Source organism: Schistocerca cancellata, chromosome 6 (genome assembly GCF_023864275.1).
Source record: "Schistocerca cancellata isolate TAMUIC-IGC-003103 chromosome 6, iqSchCanc2.1, whole genome shotgun sequence".
Classification (NCBI taxonomy): Eukaryota; Metazoa; Arthropoda; class Insecta; order Orthoptera; family Acrididae; genus Schistocerca; species Schistocerca cancellata.
This window is the reverse complement of record NC_064631.1, coordinates 643,584,475-643,606,975: the sequence shown is the minus strand read 5'-3', so window position 1 is coordinate 643,606,975 and position 22,501 is coordinate 643,584,475. Positions and strand designations below refer to the sequence as shown.

At 39.3% G+C, this 22,501-nt stretch overlaps 1 protein-coding gene across 1 annotated transcript in view; it reads right to left on the bottom strand.

Moving 5' to 3' along the window:
• Positions 1–16,307: 16,307 nt before the first annotated feature.
• LOC126190908 (synaptic vesicle glycoprotein 2A-like) overlaps positions 16,308–22,501 on the bottom strand; it is a 188,471-nt gene continuing 182,277 nt past the window's right edge. The window contains exon 12 of the mRNA XM_049931538.1: positions 16,308–16,902. Within this exon, the coding sequence (XP_049787495.1) occupies positions 16,847–16,902 (56 nt within the window). The 3' untranslated portion in view covers positions 16,308–16,846. The remainder of the gene's footprint in view (positions 16,903–22,501) is intronic.

Here is a 22,501-nt window from a genome sequence, read left to right as displayed (position 1 = left end):
GTACCGTCTATGCAACTGATTGAAGGCAGTTTGTTTATTGCCATACGCATTTTGCTTCTTTTATTTGGGAAGCATCATCAGTGGCCTGTAATACATGTATTCTTTTAGACATACAGTAAATGTATTACGTGATAGATATAATATGCTGTTATATTACATTTTGCCATGTCATTCTCTTGTTTTCTGGGTTGAAGTCAACTTTTGTAGCACAAAGTTCATAATGTGAACTTATCGTTAGATGTAACTGAAGATTTCTAGCACTGTTAACTCATCTGTGTGGTCCTGGAAATGTATTCATTAGTTTCTATACTCCAGCTGGCCGATTTATGGCGTTCTTTCATTCACATTTGTCACATCGCATAAATCACCTGCACTTTCCATTTTGTGATAAAGATGTGCGATTCTTTTCAGTGTTTAGTGTTGCCAGCTGTTGTGTGGTTGTTGGTCTTTTGTTTGCATTGTGGTTTGGTATTTTTCATTTTATTTGTGTGTGTGTGTGTGTGTGTGTGTGTGTGTGTGTGTGTGTAGTTCTTTTTGAGAAGGTGTTTTTTGATGTTTGTGTGTGTGTGTGTGTGTGTGTTTGTTTTGCTGTGTGTAATTTTTTTTGTTATAAAAATGTGTGTGTGTGTGTGTGTGTGTGTGTTTGGTGGGGGGGGGGGGGGGGGGGGGGGAGAAAGGAGATTCATTAATTATTTGTCCTGGTTACATTTCAGTTTGTTGTTTTGGTAGCTAGCATGATCAGAGAGTCATTGCTTCTATGGATTTGGTTGTTGAGTTCCTTCTTTTCCATTGCAATGGCTCTTTGTATGTGAAAGTTTTCTTGCAATGTCAGGAGCTTTTTGTTGTGATCATTCACTCTGATAACTGTAATGTCACATTCCATGTTGGATGGTTCATGTCCATGTTTTATCAGGGGTTTGGCAAAGGTAGAATGGCTATTTTCATATTTCCAACTTATTATATGTTCTTTATATCTATTCAATTGATTCTTGCTTGCTATTTTTGTAAGTGACTTTAATCCACTTTTAGCTAGAAGGCACAACGCTTTGCAGAACTTGTCAAGTATTTGGCTCACTTTTTCCAAGCTGAAAATTTGAGATATCCATTTTCAGAGCACTGATTATTGTATGATTGTAAAGCTGGACACACAAATGTTTAACTTCATGATTTCGTCTTTACAATTTGCACACACCTTCCTTTTAATGGCAAAATTAACTCTTTTTCGTGGAGAAACATGTTGAACTTTCACATTGGCCACCATCTAGCTGTTCCTGCTTTTCATCCACAGATATACTGATTTACAGTCTTGGCACTCTAGCTGGTATATACCTCCTCCTTGATATTTATCGGGTTTGTCTGCTGTTTGTAAATATGATTGGAGTGTGGTTTTTGTTCTGTAAGCTACGTATAATCCCTGTTTCTTTAGTATATTTGCTATCTTGTGTGTTGCTTTGTGTTTGTGTGTAAGAGTGTACCATTTTTTTCTGTTATTCATGTCACGAGTGTTATTGTTTTGTGTTTCCGTGTGTGCTGTAGTGTCTGTGTAGTTTTTTTTGGTGTTTGTGTTCTCTGCTTGTTTTGATTTTTCTTTAGTTGTGTTTTAATTTTTTGGTTGAGTTTTTGTGCTATTTGGATGTTGTAACCATTGTTTGTGGCTATGAGTTGTACTGGTTGTCATTCTTTTTCATAGTTTTCTTTGCTGAGTGGAGTGTTATTTACTTTGTGTAACATATGTTGTAGGGTTGCTAATTTTTGATTTTGCAGGTGGATGGACGAACCATGTATAATTATGTCTGTGGCTGTTGACTTTCTGAGGATGTCAAATGTGTATTTATTATTCTCTCTCTTTATTATTATATCCAAGAAATGCATTTGCTCTTGTGTTTCTTTTTCCATGGTGAATTGAATATTTTTATGTATGTTGTTTATATCTGTATGAAGTTTATCAATTTTCTCTGTCAGTTCATCTACCGTATAGATTATGTCGTCCACATATCTTTACTTCCGCTCGTGTAGTGAGCATCATATTCACGTTACCAAAGGTATTTATAATGACTGCTGCAGCCAGGCGACTAGCGCGAGTTTTGGTGTTCTCGCAAAGCTAAGTCATTTTAGATTATAAAACAAAAAGATTAGTACTGATTACGTGGTAAATAAGTGTATTAGTGTGCCGTTTAAGTGTACCATTAAAGGTTTCATTTTTCTTTACGTAATATAGCAGAAAACGCGAAAAGACCGTACAGTCGTATTTTCTGTTTACGTTCTGCTGCAGCAAATCTATATAATTTCGTTTAGTTGTTCCTTGCTCTCTCCAGCAATTTAACTTAGCGTACCTCTTTATTATTTAACTAGCATTTCCGGAAAGTAGTGTAAAGTTTAAGTTGTTGTCTCAGAAACTTTGCACTTTTGTTTTTGTTTACACACAGTTGCGTATAGGCCAAATTTGTGTAACCATATTTTCGTGTTTATCTGTAACTTAACTGACTTATTCTTAATAAACTGTTACGTTTATCATGAGTGAAAAGTGCTTGACTTGCCATAGAATTGTTAGGTCAGGGCTTTGGTGTGATGGGTGCTGTAGTTTTTTCCATGTGGGTGACTGTAGTGGCGTGGGAATAGGGGAAGTAAATGAGACTCATCAGTGGTTTTGTAGGATTTGTAGTAGAGATAGGAAGATACTAGAACAGGAGGGGAAAATTGCCGCCCTTCAGGCTGAGTTAGACAAGGCCAGGGGAGATCTTGACAGGTTAAGGAGGGAGAAGGGTAAAGAGAGGTGGGAAGTGGCATCAGGCAACAGGAGGAACAGGCCTAGAACTTTGTCTGACAGCTTTATGGTGAATGTGGAAAATAGATTTGACCTGTTGCTTCAGTTAGAAGCTGGTGAGCCTCAAGCAGTTGCAGGTGTAGACAGGGCACAACAAACTTTCAGCAGTAAACTGAAAAGTAAGAATGTAGGGAAATCAGTAAAGAGAAAGAAAGTGTTGTTGTTAGGTAGTTCCCATGGAAGGGGTGTTGGCCAACTTTTGCAGGATGAACTAGGATCAGGTGACAGAGGATTTAGGATCGCTTTGCAAAGATTTCACTAAGAAAGACACCGTGGTTATAGTGGGTGGGGCAGGTAACAGTATTGACAGAGATCCTGGGTACAGTATAGAGTGTGACCTGGCGAAGATTGCATCAGCATCGAAGCATACTAGTGTTGAGTTTGTATCTGTTCTTGGGCGCCATGACCAACCTCATTTGAACTCTTCTGTCAAGAGAGTTAATTTGGAGCTGGAACAGCTGCTTATGTCGGGTGTGGGGTCACACATTGGTGTGGTTCATGTTGATTTCTCAGTAGATGGGACTATACTAGGCATGGCCTTCACCTCAACAGGAAGGGGAAGGGTAAATTGGCTGGGGAAATAGCAGGAAAGTTAAAGGGGGGAGGCACTGTCATGAGTGGTAAAATACCAGTGGTTATAGGATTCAGAAAAGACCCTTTTTTAGGGTAGGGAGGACAGAAAGAAAGCAAATTTTAAGAGAGGTTAGAACTGAGACAAACCTTCAGTTTGAGAAAGAAATCAAAAAACATAATTCCAGCTTATTAAACCACCATAAACAGCCATTGGTTAAGAATTTTCAACTGTCAGCAGATATTTTAAATCCACCCAATTTTAACTCAGTCAATGTGAAATGTCAGCTATCTTTATTGCATCAAAATATTCGAGGACTGAGAAATAAAATTAATGAACTAACTATCTGCATAGATGAATTAGAGTCTTCAAACCCAGCTGACATAATCTGCCTCTCTGAACATCATGTGACCACTGGTATAGAACTTTTAAGTGTTACCGGGTTTAGGTTAGCATCTCACTTTTGTAGATCAGAAATGGAGAAAGGAGGAGTTGCCACATTCATCAGGAACTGTCATAAATTTAAGAACATAAGACATTCATAAATTTTGCCTAGAACAGCATATGGAAGCATGTGCAACAGAATTAGAGTTTCACAAAAAATCCTTCATAATATTAAGTGTATATCGAGCACCTGCAGGTAACTTTAATCTGTTTGTAAACCACCTTGAAGCTGTACTGGCCCATTTAACAACCAAAAACAAAGAAATAGTGGTTGCTGGTGATTTCAATGTAGATTTCCTTAAAGACTCTCCCAATAAGAACTTATTTGAGTTAGTAACACTATCATTCAACTTAATTCCCACTGTAAAGTTCCCCACTAGGATAGCCACTTGCTCACAAACAGCCATTGATAATATCTTTATAGAAAAGTCCAATGAACAAAATTATATTACAAAACCAATAGTCAATGGCCTCTCAGACCATGACATGCAGTTCCTTCTGTTAAATGTTAATACTAAACAGGATATAAAATCTGTTAAATCTGAGCTCAAGAGAGTAATCAGTAAGCCAAAAATTGATTATTATAGGACACTCCTCAGAGACATTCACTGGACTGATGTTTACAGTGCTCATGGCATGAATGAAAAATATAACATTTTTGCTAATAAAGTGCTTACCTTATTCGAACACTGCTTTCCCCCAAAACTTATTAAGGTTAGAGCGAAGTCTACAAAGAAGCCATGGATTACTCGAGGAATAGGGGTATCTTGTAAAACAAAAAGAAAACTGTATCTGTCAATCCGAAACATTTCCAATGTTGATGCTATAGCACATTATAAGAAATACTGCAAAATATTAAAGACTGTAATACGGATGTCAAAGCAAATATATTACAAGGAAAAGATAGTCATATCAGATAACAAAATAAAGACAATATGGGATATAGTGAAGGAGGAGACCGGTAGAACCAGACATGAAGAGGAACAAATAGCATTAAGAGTAAATGATACATTGGTGACAGATGTGTATAGTGTTGCAGAACTTTTTAACAAACATTTTATAACTGTTATTGAAAAGATAGGGTTGTCAGGTTCGGTAGATGCTGCTATGGATTACCTTAGACCAGACATTTCAAGTAACTTCCATAATATGAATTTGACCCTCACTACCCCAACAGAAATAATGTCCATCATAAAATCTTTAAAATCAAAAACATCAAGTGGGTACGATGAAATATCAACGAAGTTAATTAAAGAATGTGATTCTGAGCTAAGTAACATATTAAGCTATCTGTGTAACCAGTTGTTTATCAGTGGAATATTTCCTGAATGGCTGAAATATGCTGAAGTTAAGCCACTGTTTAAGAAGGGAGATAAAGAAATAGCATCAAATTTCCGTCCAATTTCACTGTTGCCAGCATTCTCAAAAATTTTCGAAAAAGTAATGTACAGTCGTCTTTATAACCATCTTATCTCAAATAACATACTGTCAAAGTCACAGTTTGGATTTCTAAAAGGTTCTGATATTGAGAAGGCTATCTACACTTACAGTGAAAATGTGCTTAATTCATTAGACAAAAAATTGCAGGCAACTGGTATATTTTGTGATCTGTCAAAGGCATTTGACTGTGTAAATCACAATATCCTTTTAAGTAAACTAGAATATTATAGTGTAACAGGAAATGCTGCAAAATGGTTCAAATCTTATATCTCTGGCAGGAAACAAAGGGTGTTATTAGGAAAGAGACATGTATCAAGCTATCAGGCATCATCCAACTGGGAACTAATTACATGTGGGGTCCCCACAAGGTTCCATTTTGGAGCCCTTACTTTTTCTTGTGTATATCAATGACCTTTCATCAGTAACATTACCAGATGCCAAGTTTGTTTTGTTTGCCAATGATACAAACATTGCAATAAATAGCAAATCAAGTGTAGTCTTAGAAAGATCAGCCAATAAAATATTTGTGGACATTAATCACTGGTTCCTAGCCAATTCTTTGTCACTAAACTTTGAAAAAACACACTACATGCAGTTCAGAACTTGTAAGGGGTGTCCCAAGAGTATATGTCTAACATACGATGACAAGAAGATAGAAGAAGTGGACAGTGTTAAATTCTTGGGATTACAGCTTGATAATAAATTCAACTGGGAGGAGTACACCACAGAACTGCTGAAACGTCTTAACAAATCTCTGTTTGCAATGCGAATTTTGTCAGACATAGGGGATATAAAAATGAAAAAGCTGGCATACTATGCTTACTTTCATTCCATAATGTCATATGGGATTATTTTTTGGGGTAATTCATCAAGCCAAGCTAAAGTTTTCCGGGCACAAAAACGTGCAGTAAGAGTTATATGTGGTGTGAACTCAAGAACATCCTGCAGAAGCCTGTTTAGGGAACTAGGGATACTAACTACTGCTTCCCAATATATTTATTCCTTAATGAAATTTGTCATTAAAAATATATCACTTTTTCAAACCAATAGCTCAATTCATGGAATCAATACTAGAAATAAGAATAATCTTCACAAGGATTTAAAGTCTTGTACAAAAAGGTGTGCATTATTCAGGAACACACATTTTCAATAACTTGCCAGCAGCCATAAAAAGCTTAACAACCAATGAAATTCAGTTTAAGAGAAGCCTAAAGGATTTATTGGTGGCCAACTCCTTCTACTCCATTGATGAATTTCTTAGTAAAACCAACTGATTTGTATACAAGTACAACATAACTTCTGCACAATTTCAGTGCATTAATGTGTTCATTGAAAATGTGTGTGTGTGTGTGTGTGTGTGTGTGTGTGTGTGTGAAATGACTCTTAGTGTTCATTAAAAAATGACGATCATTCCACTTGGGACCTGTGGAATGGTACATTAGCTTATTTGTTTTAGTTGTAAATATTTGTCATGTATTGTTGTTTTTCTGACATGTTCCACATCCTGGAGGACCTCCTCACTATGGATCAATTGGAATGAAAGTAAATCTAATCTAAATCTAATCTGAGATATTCCGTGGCACGATCTACTCGATCTGACAAATCCGTCTTTTCAGTAATAGTTATGAAGTACATGTTAAAATGTTTTATTACTCTTACATCTCTCATCAATCTCTTATGGTCTTCCATCATTCACTCTTAATGTTACCTTCTCTTCTATATCTCTCAAACCACCAGGCTCCTCCTTCACTACACCCTGTAGTCTGTATTACTATCTTCAACATTTTTCAGTATGTCTTGTAACGAATGATTGCTTCAATGTGCAAATGACACATTGAGTTGCAGATAGGAACAATGAAAAGACTGTTGCACATTTAGCTTTTGGCCAAACTGTTCGTCAAAAAAGAAAATGCAGATCTGACAGCATTCCTGTCTGAGAGGCCAGGGATAGCACTCGTGTGTGTGTGAAGTGTGCCGGCTTGCTCGAGTCTTCTCGTTGTGCCCGTTTGCAACTCGAGGAGAAGTGTTCATGGGGAGTATGGGTTGTCATATCTAGCTGGGAACTCATTGGGACATGTTGAGATGGGGGTGTAGAAATGAAGTAAAAGATTTATTTCATATAATTACCTTTTATTTAGAACACTATTACACAGACGTTGTTGTAGCAGTAGTAGTTGGTGCACCATATTTTTCAGATTTCACCTTTTTCAGTAAGTCTGTTTTCTCTTTTACGTGTTTATTAAAGCTCCACGCAAGTTGGCCCGCAATTAAACTGGCGCTGTAAGACTGATTCCACAGTCACTGGCAGTAGTCAATTTTGCTCGTCAGTCTACTGGACGGACAGCAGCGAAAATATGCTGTACGCAGTGGTCGTGTATGCAGCATCGGAAACCAAACCGCACATAATTTTAGCAGTTGGCATTTGAAACACATTCAGGGTTTTTGGTTACCTTAAGAAAGTAAATCCACCTTTCTTCTATGGAGTGCTTATTCTTCTAAAAAGCTCTTCAGATATATACACACATCAAAAAAAGTTGTGCATCACCCTGTGCAGAAAATTGGAATAGAGATCAACGTAAACATCATTTCCACACTTTTTATTGCTTGTGAAAACACATTGCGTGCTGTACCATCATACAGCGAGACCTTCAGAGGTGGTGGTCCAGATTGCTGTACACACGGTACCTCTAATATCCAGTTGCACATTCTCTTGCATTGATGCATGCCTGTATTCATTGTGGCATACTATCAACAATTTCATCAAGGCACTGTCGGATCAAATTGTCCGACTCTTCGACGACGATTCGGCGTAGATCCTTCAGAGTGGTTGGTGGGTCACATCACCCGTAAACAGCCCTTTTCAATCTATCCCAGGCATCTTCGATAGGGTTCGTGTCTGGAGAACATGCTAGCCACTCTAGTCGAGCGATGTCGTTATCCTGAAGGAAGTCGTTCACAAGATGTGCACGATGGTGGCACGAATTGTTGTCCGTGAAGACAAATGCCTTGCCAATATGCTGCCAATATGGTTGCACTACCAGTGAGAGGATGGCATTCATGTATCGTACAGCCATTACGGCACCTTCCGTGACCACCAGCGGTATACGTCAGCTCCACATAATGCCACACCAAAAGATCAACGAACCTCCACCGTGCTGCATTCACTGGACAGTGTGTCTGAGGTATTCAGTCTGACCGGGTTACTTCCAAATACATCTACGACGACTGGTTGAAGGCACATGTGACTCTCATCGCTGAAGAGAACATGGTGCCAATCCTGAGCAGTACATTCAACATCTTGGATCTCGCCATGGGCATTGGGAGTAAAGTTGCGCATCATGCAGCCTATTGCACAAAGTGTGAGTCGTACCACGACGTCCTGTGGCTGCACGAAAAGCATTATTCAACATGGTGGCGTTGTTGTCTGGGGTCCTCCGTACCATAATCCGTAGGTAGCGGTCATCCGCTAGAGTAGTAGCCCTCGGGCGGCCTGAGCGAGACCTGTCATTGACAGTTCCCATCTCTCTGTATCTCCTCCATGTCTGAACAACATCGCTTTGGTTTACTCAGAGATCCCTGGACTCTTCCCTTGTTGGGAGCCCTTCCTGGCACAAAGTAACAATACGGATGCGATCAAACCATGGTATTGACTGTCTAGGCAGGATTGAACCACAGACAACATGAGCCGGGTACCTCCTTCCTGGTGGAATGACTGGAACTGATCGGCTGTCAGACCCTCTCCGTCTAAGAGGTGCTTCTCATGCATGGTTGTTTACATCTTTGGGCAGATTTAGTGACATCTCTGAACAGTCAAAGGGACTGTGTCTGTGATACAATATCCACAGTCAACATCTATCTTCAGGAGTTTGGGAACCAGGGTGATGCAACACTTTTTTTGATGCATGTATATTCCTGAAAACATTTGTTGTCTTAAATGTTCACACCATTTTTAGTCAGGTGTAAAATAGCGTTTTCAATCCTCACCCAATCTGGGGTTTCAGCTAGCATCATCCAGTCAAATACTTCATAGTTATTAAAATAAATAGTCCATTTATGTATGTAATGAAATGTCATGGTATGGAAATTTTGAAATAAAATTATTTATTGGTTATGGTTCTCATTATTTAATTTGTACAAATTCATCTTGGTTTGCATGCCAATAAAACTGGAAGTCTTCCTTTCATTCAGACATCTTTGAGTGTCGATTAATGTATTTATTATTTCAATTATTGAGACTTTATTCTTCTCTTCAATTAAGTTGAATGATAATGTTATCAACTGCAATAAATTCTTACTGTAAGAGTTCTAAAAAATCTACAATTAAATTGAGAGCAACCACTCTTTCTTTGATTTTTTCCATAAAACAGGCCAATAAAGTTTGAAGATGATTTATGAAGGAATTAAAATTACTTACAGATTGAAAAGATTTATTAGGAAATTCTGCCTCTGACAATATTATGAAAATGATAGATTGCTACTAGTGGAGATGTTGCATCATAGATAGGCACAACAAAAAAGCCCTTCATTGGAATTAGGCAACACACACACACACACACACACACACACACACACACACACACATACGTCTGCTTGTGTCTGTATATGTGCGGATGGATATGTGTGTGTGTGTGTGCGAGTGTATACCTTTCCTTTTTTCCCCCTAAGGTAAGTCTTTCCGCTCCTGGGATTGGAATTACTCCTTACCCTCTCCCTTAAATCCCACATCCTTTTTTCTTTCCCTCTCCTTCCCTCTTTCCTGATGAAGCAACCATTGGTTGCGAAAGCTTGAATTTTGTGTGTGTGTTTGTGTTTGTTTGTGTGTCTGTCGACATACCAACGCTTTCGTTTGGTAAGTTACATCATCTTTGTTTTTAGATATATTTTTCCCGCATGGAATGTTTCCCTCTATTATATTCATATCATATCATATCATATATATATGAGGGTCATTCAGTAATTAAAGAGACAAATTGGTCTGGAGAAAAAAGTGTTTATTTTTACAAAAAAATACACTTTTCTTGCTTTCAACATAATCCCCTTGAAAATTTCTGCACTTGTTCCAAGCGGCTACAAGCTTTTTTATTCCAGCTGCAAAGAACTCTTTATCTTGATGTTTGAACTAATTTCCCACAAACTTTTTCACATTCTCGTTGTCCTGGAACCTCTTTCCATGTAATGCCTCCTTTAATGCACCAAAGAAATGGAAATCGTTAGGTGCTAAATCAGGACTGTAAGGGGGATGAGGCAGTTTTTCCCAGCCCATTTTGTTGATGGTTTCATGGGTTAGCTGAGCAATATGAGGACGTGCACTATACTGCTGGAGAATCACATGTCTCCTCTGAGATCATGTCATCTCTCTCTCTTTTTCTCACACACACACATGGCTGGCTTCACCTTATTTAAAAGCAAATCTGAGTAGTATTGGCTGTTCATTGTACACTGCTCTCCAAGATAATCGCAAAAAACTGGACCTTCAGTATCCCAAAACACCATCAGCGTGACTTTTCCTGCTGATACTTGGGTTTTGAATTTTTTTCTTCACAGGTGAGTTGGCGTGCTTCCACTCCATGCTTTGCCTTTTTGATTCTGGCTCATAATAGTGAACCCAAGTTACATCACAAGTTAAAGTTTTGTTGAGGAAGTGCTCACCTTCTCTTTCATAACATTCCTTTAGCTCTGTGCACACACTCAACCTTGTTTCCTTGTGTAGCTGCGTCAACTCCTTTGGGACCCATCTTCCACATGTTTTACAGTACTTCAGCTTGTTACATATAATGTTATGAGCTGTACCAGTACTAACTTGAACCTTATCAACTATCATTTCCTCAGTCACATAGCGGTCGGCAAGAATAATGTCATCAATTTGACTTTCAAATGAGGGAGTTGAAACTGCAACTGGTCAGCTGGAATGGTATTCATCAGTCACTGAGTCGCGACCATTTTTGAATTGCTCTACCCAGTTGTAAAAATTTTCACAATTCATACAACATTCACCATAAACTTTAGACACTCTACGGTGTATATTCACTGGTTTCTCACCTTCAGCAAGTAAAAAATCAATAACAGAATGTTGCTCAACTAATGTGGATGTTTCAAGTGGACTCACCATCTTGATATGTATTTTTGAGGTTGTAAAAAAACAATGTTGACACATTGTTTAGAAAACATTGTTCTTGTGAAACACAACTAGCCCTTTATTCACATGAAGTGCTGAGTGCTATTGACAAGGGATTTCAGAGCGATTCTGTATTTCTGGATTTCCGGAAGGCTTTTGACACTCTACCACACAAGTGGCTCGTAGTAAAATTGCGTGCTTATGGAATATCGTCTCAGTTATGTGACTGGATCTGTGATTTCCTGTCAGAGAGGTCACAGTTCATAGTAATTGACGGAAAGTCATCGAGTAAAAAAAGAAGTGATTTCAGGCGTTCCCCAGAGTAGTGCTATAGGCCCTTTGCTGTTCCTTATCTATATAAACGATTTGGGAGACAATCTGAGCAGCCGTCTTCGGTTGTTTGCAGATGACACTGTCATTTATCGACTAATAAAATCATCAGAAGATCAAAACAAACTGCAAAACGATTTAGAAGAAATATCGGAATGGCGCGAAAAGTGTCAGTTGACCTTAAATAACGAGAAGTGTGAGGTCATCCACATGAGTGCTAAAAGGAACTCGTTAAACTTCGGTTACACAATAAATCAGTCTAATCTAAAAGCCGTAAATTCAACTAAATACCTAGGTTTTACAATTATGAACAACTTAAATTGGATGGAATACACAGAAAATGTTTTGGGGAAGGCAAACCAAAGACTGCGTTTTATTGGTGGGACACTTAGATATGTAACAGACCTACTAAGCAGACTGCCTTCGCTACACTTGTCCGTCCTCTTTTAGAATACTGCTGCGCACTGTGGGATCCTTACCAGACAGGACTGATGGAGTACATCGAAAAAGTTCAAAGAAAGGCAGCACGTTTTATATTATCGCAAAATATGGGAGAGAGAGTCACAGAAATGATACAGGATTTGGGCTGGAAATCATTAAGAGAAAGGCGTTTTTCTTTGCGATGGAATCTTCTCACAAAATTCCAATCACCAACTTTCTCCTCCAAATGCGAAAATATTTTGTTGACACAGACTTACATAGGGAGGGACGATCACCAAGATAAAATAAGGGAAATCAGAGCTCATACAGAAAGATATAGGTGTTCATTCTTTCCGCGCGCTTTACGAGAATGGAATAATAGAGAATTGTGAAAGTGGTTTGATGAACCTTCTGCCAGGCACTTAAATGTGATTTGCAGAGTATCCATGTAGATGTGGATGTAGATGTAGATCAGCTGATCAGGGCTCATCCCAGTAATGCCAACTTAAAGCCATAAAAGTACCAAACTTGCCCGACTAACAGTTTTTTTGCCAGACCAATTTGTCTTTTCATTATTGAATGATCCTTGTACATGCAAACACAACTTTCACGCACATGACCACAGTGTCTTGGTGGTCATGTATGTGTCACTTGCGATCGTGTGTGTGTGTGTGTGTGTGTGTGTGTGTGTGTGTGTGTGTGGTCTAATTCTGATGAAGGCCTTTTTGGTCAAAAGCTTACTTGTTTGACAGTCTTTTTGTTGGTGCCTATCTGTGACTCAACATCTCCGCTATATGGTGAGATACCTGTCTATCCTTTTCATAATATTGTGATTATTCCACCCTTGATTTTCCAGTTTGAAATTCTGCATCTGATGCACATGCTTCTAGGGAGGTATGCCGTTTAAGCAAAATTTGTGAGTATCTGTGTTCTTAAATTTGTGATGATGACTTCTAATGAGTGTGGCAGCTACTCCTTTCTCCATATATCAATCTGTACATTGAACAGACATTTAAGGAAACCAAGGAGATATTTGGAGAGGGAATTAAAGTTCAGGGAGAAGAAATAAAACTTTGAGGTTGACATTGCGTTATGTTAGAGAGATGGCAAAGGACTTGGAAGATCAGTAGAAGGGAATGCATATTGTCTTGAAAAGAGGTTATAAGTTGAACATCACCAGATGTTAAATAAGGTTAATAGTATGTATTTGAATTGTCAGGCAACGATGAAATTATGAAGGGGAATGAGATGCTAACACTAATAGATTTCAGTTATTTGGGCAGTGAAATAACTTGACAGTGGCAGAAGTAGGAAATAAAATGCAGACTGGCAACAGAAAGAAAATCATTTCTAAAAAAGAGATCTATGATTGGAGTGAAAAGAAATGTATGGTGTGGATCTCTCTGAGTCTCTCTCATATTTTTGCTCCTCAACTTAGCTCTGTTTTTCCTTGTACTCTTTTTTTTCATTTTCTTTTTTCTGCTGAAGTTACTTCTTTCCTTGGTGGATTGACATCATCTTTTCTACAACAGTTTGGTCATACCTTTTAACATGATTGTTCTTAAAGTGAATCTAGTAATTACACGTACTAGGGGCAAAGATTTTCCATAATTTAGAAAACAATATTTTTCTTATTAACCGAGTTCAGCCTTCTTTATGGCCTTTCTCAGTGAATATAATTTAATAACTATGGGAAATGTTATTCCCACTGCTCAAATATAACAAAACTTTCCTTTACTTTTAGCCAATGGCCTGAGCAATTTTACTGACACCAGTTCCTTCATGTCCAATGATAAAAACTTTGCCTCAACCCCTACTCCTCATATTGGTGATCTCAGACCTTTAATGGATATCACACAATTTGATTGTGTATCAACTTAGCCATATTGTTAACAATGAAAGATTCAGATATTTTAATTAATGACAGTTTCATACGTGAGAATGAACAATATCTTTGACATATAATTCTGAGCAATATATTTTACGGGTCTTGGAATTTACTATACTACTCTTTCTTTGTTGCTAATTAATGCTTGCAACAGCTCCTTCTGCTGTTTATTGGTAAGCCTGTCAATAGCTACAATAATATTATACAGCTCTCCTAGAGTGTTGTTTTGTAATGGGATATTTGGCATTTCGTGGAAAAAGGATTCAGTTGAACTATTTGATACTCCAACCCGAAAACAAATTTTGGTGAATCCAAAATGAACAAATATTCATATGGTCAATAGATAACGATAATACAGAAAAATCTTCATTCAGTCAAAAATATGTTCAAATAAACCAAAAAAATTACTCATTATAGCACATGCAAAAATAAGCAATCATTAGAACTTGCGTGTTCTGACACATTTCCTCAGTGTAAACATTTTAGCTTCTATATAGAGTTATGCTAATACACAGTTTCTCAAAAAGGATTTTACATCTTTGAAAATTCATATAAATTAATTCATAGTACCTACAGAGATGATTGTAGTGTCAATTTGTAGGGAGCTATATAAAGTTTTGTCTCGTGTAGTTCACTAGTGCTGAATTACACCATAAGGAGTGCTAATGGCAGTTCATTAAAGATGGCAGCCTTCACTGGGCATGAGCGTGCTAGCTGTGTGTTTTGGTCTGAAGAATTGAAGTCGGCGACAATAGTTCAGTGTAATTTCCATACTGAGTATGCTAAAGATCCTCCTAGAAGGCCTACAATTTATGAGTGGCATAAATGTTTAGTAGAAACAGGGTGCTCGGTAAGACATGGGAAATCATCAGGTCATCCAAGAACATCTGGTGACGTCATTGAGTGAGACAATGTTTTGTCAACAGCCCTACGAAATTGACCCGGCATGTATCTCGCGAACTGCAAATCCCACATATGACTGTTCGGCATGAGTAGAGAAACCATTTGCATTTGAAATTGTACAGACTGACGATCTTGCAGGCAATGAAAGACACTGATAAAGTTGCTCGCAAGAACTTCTGTGCAGATATGTTAAATCGTTTACATGAGGATGAACGTTTCTTGGACAAAATCATCTTTTCTGACAAGTCAACTTTTCACTTAAGTGGCAAGATTAACACACACAACTGTAGGATTTGGGGCAGTGAAAATCAATGTCAAACACTGCAACATGTTCGTGATAGCCCTAAACTGAACTTTTTATGTGTGTGTGTTCATTGATCAAGAACGAAGTGTACAGCCCATTTTTTTCTGTGAGAGAACCATCAACAGGATAGTGTACCTGGATACATTACAACAATTTTTGATACCACGGACTGATGAAGGTGACCAATGAAGAAATGTTTATTTCATGCGAGATGGTGCACCACCCCACTACCTGGCTGACATCTGGGATTTTTTCAATGACCTGCTCTCCAGGTCAATGGATTAGCCCTGATGTGTCAACTGCATGGCCCCCCACAAAAAATTTACACTGGCACTGAGCAAGTTATACCTGCAATGCTACAGTGAGTTTGGGAAGAAATTGATATCCGATGATGTGTTTTCCCACAAAATAACACTAAACTCAGCTCTGTATCTTCTTTCAATAAATTTATATGAATTTTTAAATTTGTAAAGTCCTTTTTGAAACACCCTGTATTTTTATAGGTGCAAATGCACAAAAATTAAACTTCTGTGACAATTAAATTGTAACAGCAGTTATTAATTTAGCTAATCTGAGTCACACTTCAGTACCAACAGATTTGTTCTGGTGTCAAAACTACATTTTACCTTCAATGACTCCAGTTCCTTGTGCCATACTGTATATAAAAAAATATGGGTAGTGGATACGATAAAGAGATTCAGATCCCTCAGAGCTCTTTGATTCATTCTCTTGAACATTGTGCTACTACACATTATTGGATGAACTACCTTATAATCTTAACACTCTATGTTTCTTTACATAACAGTGCTGTTATAATTTACCTCATGTCACTGCAGTACTTCTGATTAAGAATGATTGTCTACACTATGAATTTGTCCCGGACTTTTGCAATAAGCATGGCATTTGATGAGTTATTCGGGAGCAGCCAAGTGTCTTTTGGTCTTACAGTGATAGAACTCAGTGATGCTGGAAAGGATCTGGGTCAAGGTACAAGTAAATAACTTTGCTAGTCTATTTATTTATGTTTATTTAACTGATTTGTAATTTTCTAGTGCCTACAAGTATAGCGGTTGTACAGTGTTTAATGACATCTGACATATCAATATAATGTGTGTATATCAAGGTTTTTAGGATATTAAAAAGTATGGTTATCAGTAACGTAAGTCAAAATTTTCCTTTTATTACAAAACATGTTTTGTATACAACATTCAGCCTTTCAGTCAAAGCAGCAATTTTACTGATAATTACATGATATGTTTCAAAAATACTGTATGTCTTATCCAATAAGGAACAGGCAAAAGAAATTTAATGCTCCACTCTATAACCAAATATGTTAGCAGGCAGTTTAATAACAATGTAAACAACCTGGAAAGAAAAGGTGTAGGCTAAAGAAAAATATGAACTAAATCTCACTATGCTTTGTTGGTACAATAACAGATTAATTGTTCTATTTTCATATTTCTTCTCTGCTTTTCTTGATGCCCAAAATACCAGCAGGGATTGGTTTAAAGCAGTTCTTAAAATAACTATCACTGTCATGAAACCACTAAAAAACAAAACCATATTGTGTCATTACTGGCTGCCATCTTTGATACTGCTGCATTACATTACTGAAGAGACACCTTGTTAGTATCAGGAAGCAGCGTAGTGATACCAGCACACACTGCAAAAAAAAAGTAATTTTAATATTGCATGTAAAACGATCATGTGGTGGGTGAAATGGTCAACAACCAAGAAGTTGAACATTATATTGTGTGTTATATCTTTCGTTTGATTATCTTCTGTATCTCTCAGTACTAGTGTATAGCTGTGAAAACGTGCCTGTGTTGTGCCTTTTTGTTGGGAAGTAAATTGTGGTAAATAAAGAACATGTCATTAAAGTGCATAGGAGTACACTTGTCACTTGTAGCGGTGACTCCAACGTGGTCTATTGTGGAATTTCTTTTATATTCTGACCCAGAAGTATGGTCTGACATTATGAGGATACCACAAGCCACCGTCAAGACAGAAGGTTAAGTATTGCCAGCACCTGGCTCTTCCCTACAGTCTCCTACTGTTCCTGAATTACATAATCCCTCTTCTGACGACATCTCATGATGGGGTACTATAAAGCTACTGCCTTTTTGGCCTACAAGGCTGCAGTTATGGTTCCTGCAAGTGGGTGCCATTTTTCAGCTTCATAACTTTACTTCAGAAGCAGACCAATTCGCTTTTGCCGTTTTGCAGCTGGACTTCAACATTAATGAGCCAGTGGAGGATATTCTGCCTCATTGTTCTTTCGCAGTGTCTAAACTTATTTGCAGTGTTTCCTTGTGACCCCAGAATCTCCTTTGAAAAAGATTGTGGACAGCAATTTCGGTACTGGTGTAACCACTCCTAGCTGCTATACTTCGACACGCCTGGAACTCCTTTCAGAACAGTCAATAAAATTAATTTAGTAATGTCACCTCTTGCAGGCTGTTTATAGAGTTTTGTCCACATTTCCTGACCCTACTGTGGATGAACTGGGTTTAAAGGCAGACACTGTGGCACTTGTGTGATGACACGGTTAATTCGTGTGCAGCGAATGGTGAGGTTACGGACCCTGGTGCTGAACCGTGCACATCCTGCATGCCAAATTATGTTTTGCATGCTGGGAACTTAGTCAAGCAACCATCAGAGCCACCTATGGAGTGAATCCTCACTGAACTGGCAAGATTCAATGCCAAGCTGCCAGATGGCAGCCCAAGGATAACATGGTGCACCAGTGAGTGGCCGCCCTGCAAATTCGAATGGTGTTGGTTCCACAGATGCTTCATGCGGAATGCTAGACAATGTTCACGACAGTGCGGGTTCCCAGACAACAACAGTGGACATGCAGAGGCATGCATGTCTGTTCTACAACCAGTAAGCACCTACCTGAAATGCACAATGCCTCAGGTTCTGCTAAATGTATCTTCAGGATTATTCACTTTGGATAAGATGTCTGTTATGTAGATAAGCGTTTTTCTGTGGGATTTGAAGGACAAGCCTCAGTTTCCTGGCACCCCTATACTAATGGCTGCAAATCAACCTTCAGTTCAGACATATGGTTGGAGGCATATGACATTGAATCTGAAGGGTAGTTTCTCTCACTTTCATGGATTTTCTCAGTGACTGATGGGTCTGGCCCATATTGGATGCTGATTTTCTTCATTTGTTTCTTTATCTACGGCCCTCTGTTATCATCATCTTGTGTTGTCTCTGGATGTAGTGACACTCCCTTCCACGATAGACACCAGATGTCATCCCACCAGATTAAGCCATGAAGATTTCCGCGTCTTCCACATCACCTGTGTTGCGACAACTTCTGCTCATTGTGTGCATACTTTGCTGCAGAGTGCACACGCATGCAAGATGCAAGAAGTCTGCGTTATCTCTTCCGCACAACTATACAGAGTGGGCTTCTCTTAACTGTGGCATGATATTACTCATCTCAATGAGCTTTTCCTCAAAGAAGAAGAAGAACCTGTAAGAGGCCTAACTGACAGCAATGATATACTCAAGCAACAGATCACCAACATGGAGAAGGCTCTGTATGAAGCTCAGGCAGAGTTACAAGGTTTAATGACAGCACCCACTGACGTTGCCCAACTGGCCAATGACATTGCACAGCAGTTGCTCGAAAAATTCTCTATGGTTACACATCAGATATCGGCACTGAGCCAATGGCAACATTCCACCATCCACCACATTCATACAACTCCATGACAGCCTGTCACTTTCTGCCCATGCCGGTTATCTCTGGAGAAGTTAAAGGCAGCTAAAGCTGCTTTCGAAGCGATACTACCAGATGGAATGGTGAAACTTCCTGGCAGATTAAAACTGTGTGCTGAAGTGAGACTCGGACTTGGGACCTTCAGCACAGGCTAGAGCACTTGCCTGTGTGAGGTAATGGTTCCAAGTTCGAGTCTTGGTTCATAACACAGTTTTAATCTGCCAAGAAGTTTCATACCAGTGCACAGCCTGCTGCAGAGTGAAAATTTCATTCTGGAAACATCCCCCAGGCTGTGGCTAAGCCATGTCGCCATAATATCCTTTCTCCCAGGAGTACTAGTTCTGCAAGTTTTGCAGGAGAAAAAATGGTTCAAATGGTTCTGAGTACTATGGGACTTAACATCTGTGGTCATCAGTCCCCTAGAACTTAGAACTACTTAAACCTAACTAACCTAAGGACATCACACACAACCATGCCCGAGGCAGGATTCGAACCTGCGACCGTAGCAGTCGCGCGGTTCCGGACTGAGCGCCTGAACCGCTAGACCACTGCGGCCGGCTTTTGCAGGAGAGCTTCTGTGAAGTTTGGAAGGTAAAAGATGAGGTACTGGTGGAAATAAAACTGTGAGGATGGGTCTTGAGTCATGCTTGGGTAGCTCAGTCGGTAGAGCACTTGCCCGCAAAAGACAAAGTTCCTGAGTTTGAGTCTCAGTCTGACACAGAGTTTTAATCTACCAGAAAATTTCATATCAGTGCACATTCCGCTGCAGAGTGAAAATTTTACTCTGGAGATGGAACAGTGTCTCGCTCTAACAGTGCATGGGCTGCCCCCTCACAAATGATTCTCCAAAGGGCCAAGTCTTGGTGTTTGTGTGTGACTAAAGGGGACTGAACTCCCACACTACACCAGACTGGAACCCAATATCGATTTTTTTGGATTTTACAAGCAGACTACACTAAGGCTATTGCACAATTTCCAAAGTCAGAGGCAGACAAGCACAAAACCACCATCACAGTGACTTTCAGACTATTTCAACAAAATGTCATATCTTTCGGTCTTTGTAACGTTGCCCAGACGTGGCAGCATTTTATAGACGAGATTCTACATGACTTAATCCAGGTTTTTTCCTATGTGGATAATGTGTTGGTTTTTTGTGATACTATGAGTGACCATAGTTCCCATTTGAATGCAGTTTTCCCTCATCTTGACACATACGGCATCAAAGTAAAGAAAGACAAAATACAATTCTTTGATACCTTGTATCAAGAGACGGTATTTCTCCTACTTATCAGAGAGTCTCAGATATCTTGCAGATGCCCCTTCCCATCACACTCAAAGAGTTTCACAGGTTTGTAGGTATGGTCAGTTATTACCAGTGACACCTGTCGAAGGTATTATAGAACTTATCAATGACCTGCTGAAGGGCAAACACTTCCAGTGTCAGAAAAGTCCCCTGGATGGGTTCGGCTGAGGAGCTTTCAAGTCTTTGTGACTGTCCTTAGTGGAGGCTGTCATATTGTTTTCACTACAGCAATTACGTCTGACAGAGGCCATCTTGATTCCCAATTATTTAATGAATTGCTATGTATGACAGGTTGCAAACATCTGCAAATTATGAGCTACCATCCCTGTAGCAATAGGATGGTAGAATGTATGCACCATACTCTGAAGGGTGCCTTTACATGCCATGGTGGGGTGTGGACAGTTGCCTTGCCTATGGTTTTGTTGGGATTCCATAGCATGTTAAAGGAGAGTATCAAGTGTTCTTCAGCACAATTAGTTTACAGTGAAGCATTGAAGGTGACAGGTGAACTTTTTTGCTTCATCCCCTTTGAGTGACTGGGAAATGGGCTAGTACGGCCAATTTCTACATCAACTGCAGGTTGCAATGCGGGCACTTACTACACCCTCCTTCCCCACTGTGGCAAGGTTATTGACCCTTCTTTTTCCCAAAAGATCTCCTCTCTTGCCGTCAGATATGGATTAGGTATGACATTGTCAGGTCTACATTGGCTCTTATTTATTCAGATGCATTCACTGTGATTTCCCATAATGCCAAAGACCTTCATAGTCAATAAAAATGGAAAACATGTCACAATCTCAGTTGACTACCAGAAACCAGTGTTCACTGAGTTACCATAGCCCCCACCAGTGGTGTGGATCCTCTGGCCAATCCTCCTAAGCCTCTTATGCCAGATATCCCTCCCCCTCCAGCCCCACAGACCCGTTCTGGCAAATACATCAAATGCATGTACCTTGGGGTCCGGGGCTCTCCAGGTTTCCAAAGTGACAATGTCTCGTTTGTTCGAACACGTCCCTCCAAAATGGGGTGGGGGAATGGCTAATGTGATGAGTGCAATAATCAGCAACCTAGAAGTTGAACATTATATTGTGTGTAACTTCTTTTGTTTGTTTATCTTTTGTATCTTCTTTGTCCTAATGTCTAGCTGTGAAAACATGCCTGTGTTGTGCTTTTTTGTTGGGAAGTAAATTGTGCTAAATAAAGAAGGACTTGTTAAAGTGGGTACTATGTACAATTGTTACCTATAATCACTTCCAGTATGATATAAAGTGATTTCTGGGCTGTCATATGGTACCCATTTATTGAAAAGTTACAAATATATTCCCTTGCATCTAAGCTAGGACTCATGTAAATACGGGTGTACCTCGTTATCAAGTGCCAAAAAATCTATTCTGTAAGAATCATTGCTGCTTTAAATTGGTTCTGTCACAAAGGAAAAGTTAGTCAAAGGATTCATAGGTTATATTCACAACAACTTTAGGTTGTGGAAGATGTAATTTATACAAAACTGAACCAAAGGAAACTCTAGGTTGGAATTTCAATGTAGATTGCTACTCACCATAAAGATGATAAACGCCGACGGGCACAACGATAAGATTGTTACACATCTAGCTTTCAGCCAAAGCCATCTTCACAAAAGAAAAAACGCACTCATCCACACAAGCAAGCACAACTCGAGTACACAAAATCACCATCTCCAGCAGATTGGACCAGAACGCAACTGTCAGTAACTGAGCGCCAATCTGGAGTGGGGCAGTGAAGGGGAGGGATAGTGGAGTAGTCATGGGGGGTGCGGGGAAGAGAAGAATGCTGTCTGCTGGAGCATGCAGGGTCTAGATGGAGGTGTGAGAAGACTGCCAGGAACAAATTTAGGAGGCTGTGGGGCAGGGAAGTGAAAGCTGGGGGGGGGGGGGGTTAAAAAAATAGACCAACAGGGAAGGGGAAAGATGGGCATGTGTGTTGGCTATTGGCAGAGGATGGCACACAATTATGGCGAGGGGATGAGAATAGGGAGGAGTTGATAGGACAGTGGAGGTGGGAAATGATGGGTGGAGGGTGTGGGTATATTAGATTACCATAGCTTGAGGCTGGGATAATTTTGGGAGCACCGAATGTGATGTAAGGATAATTACCCTCTATGTAGTGTAGAGAAGATGGTGGTGGAGGTGAGGATCCAGAAATGGCCCAGGTTGAGAAGCAATCATTTAAATCAAGCATGTTATG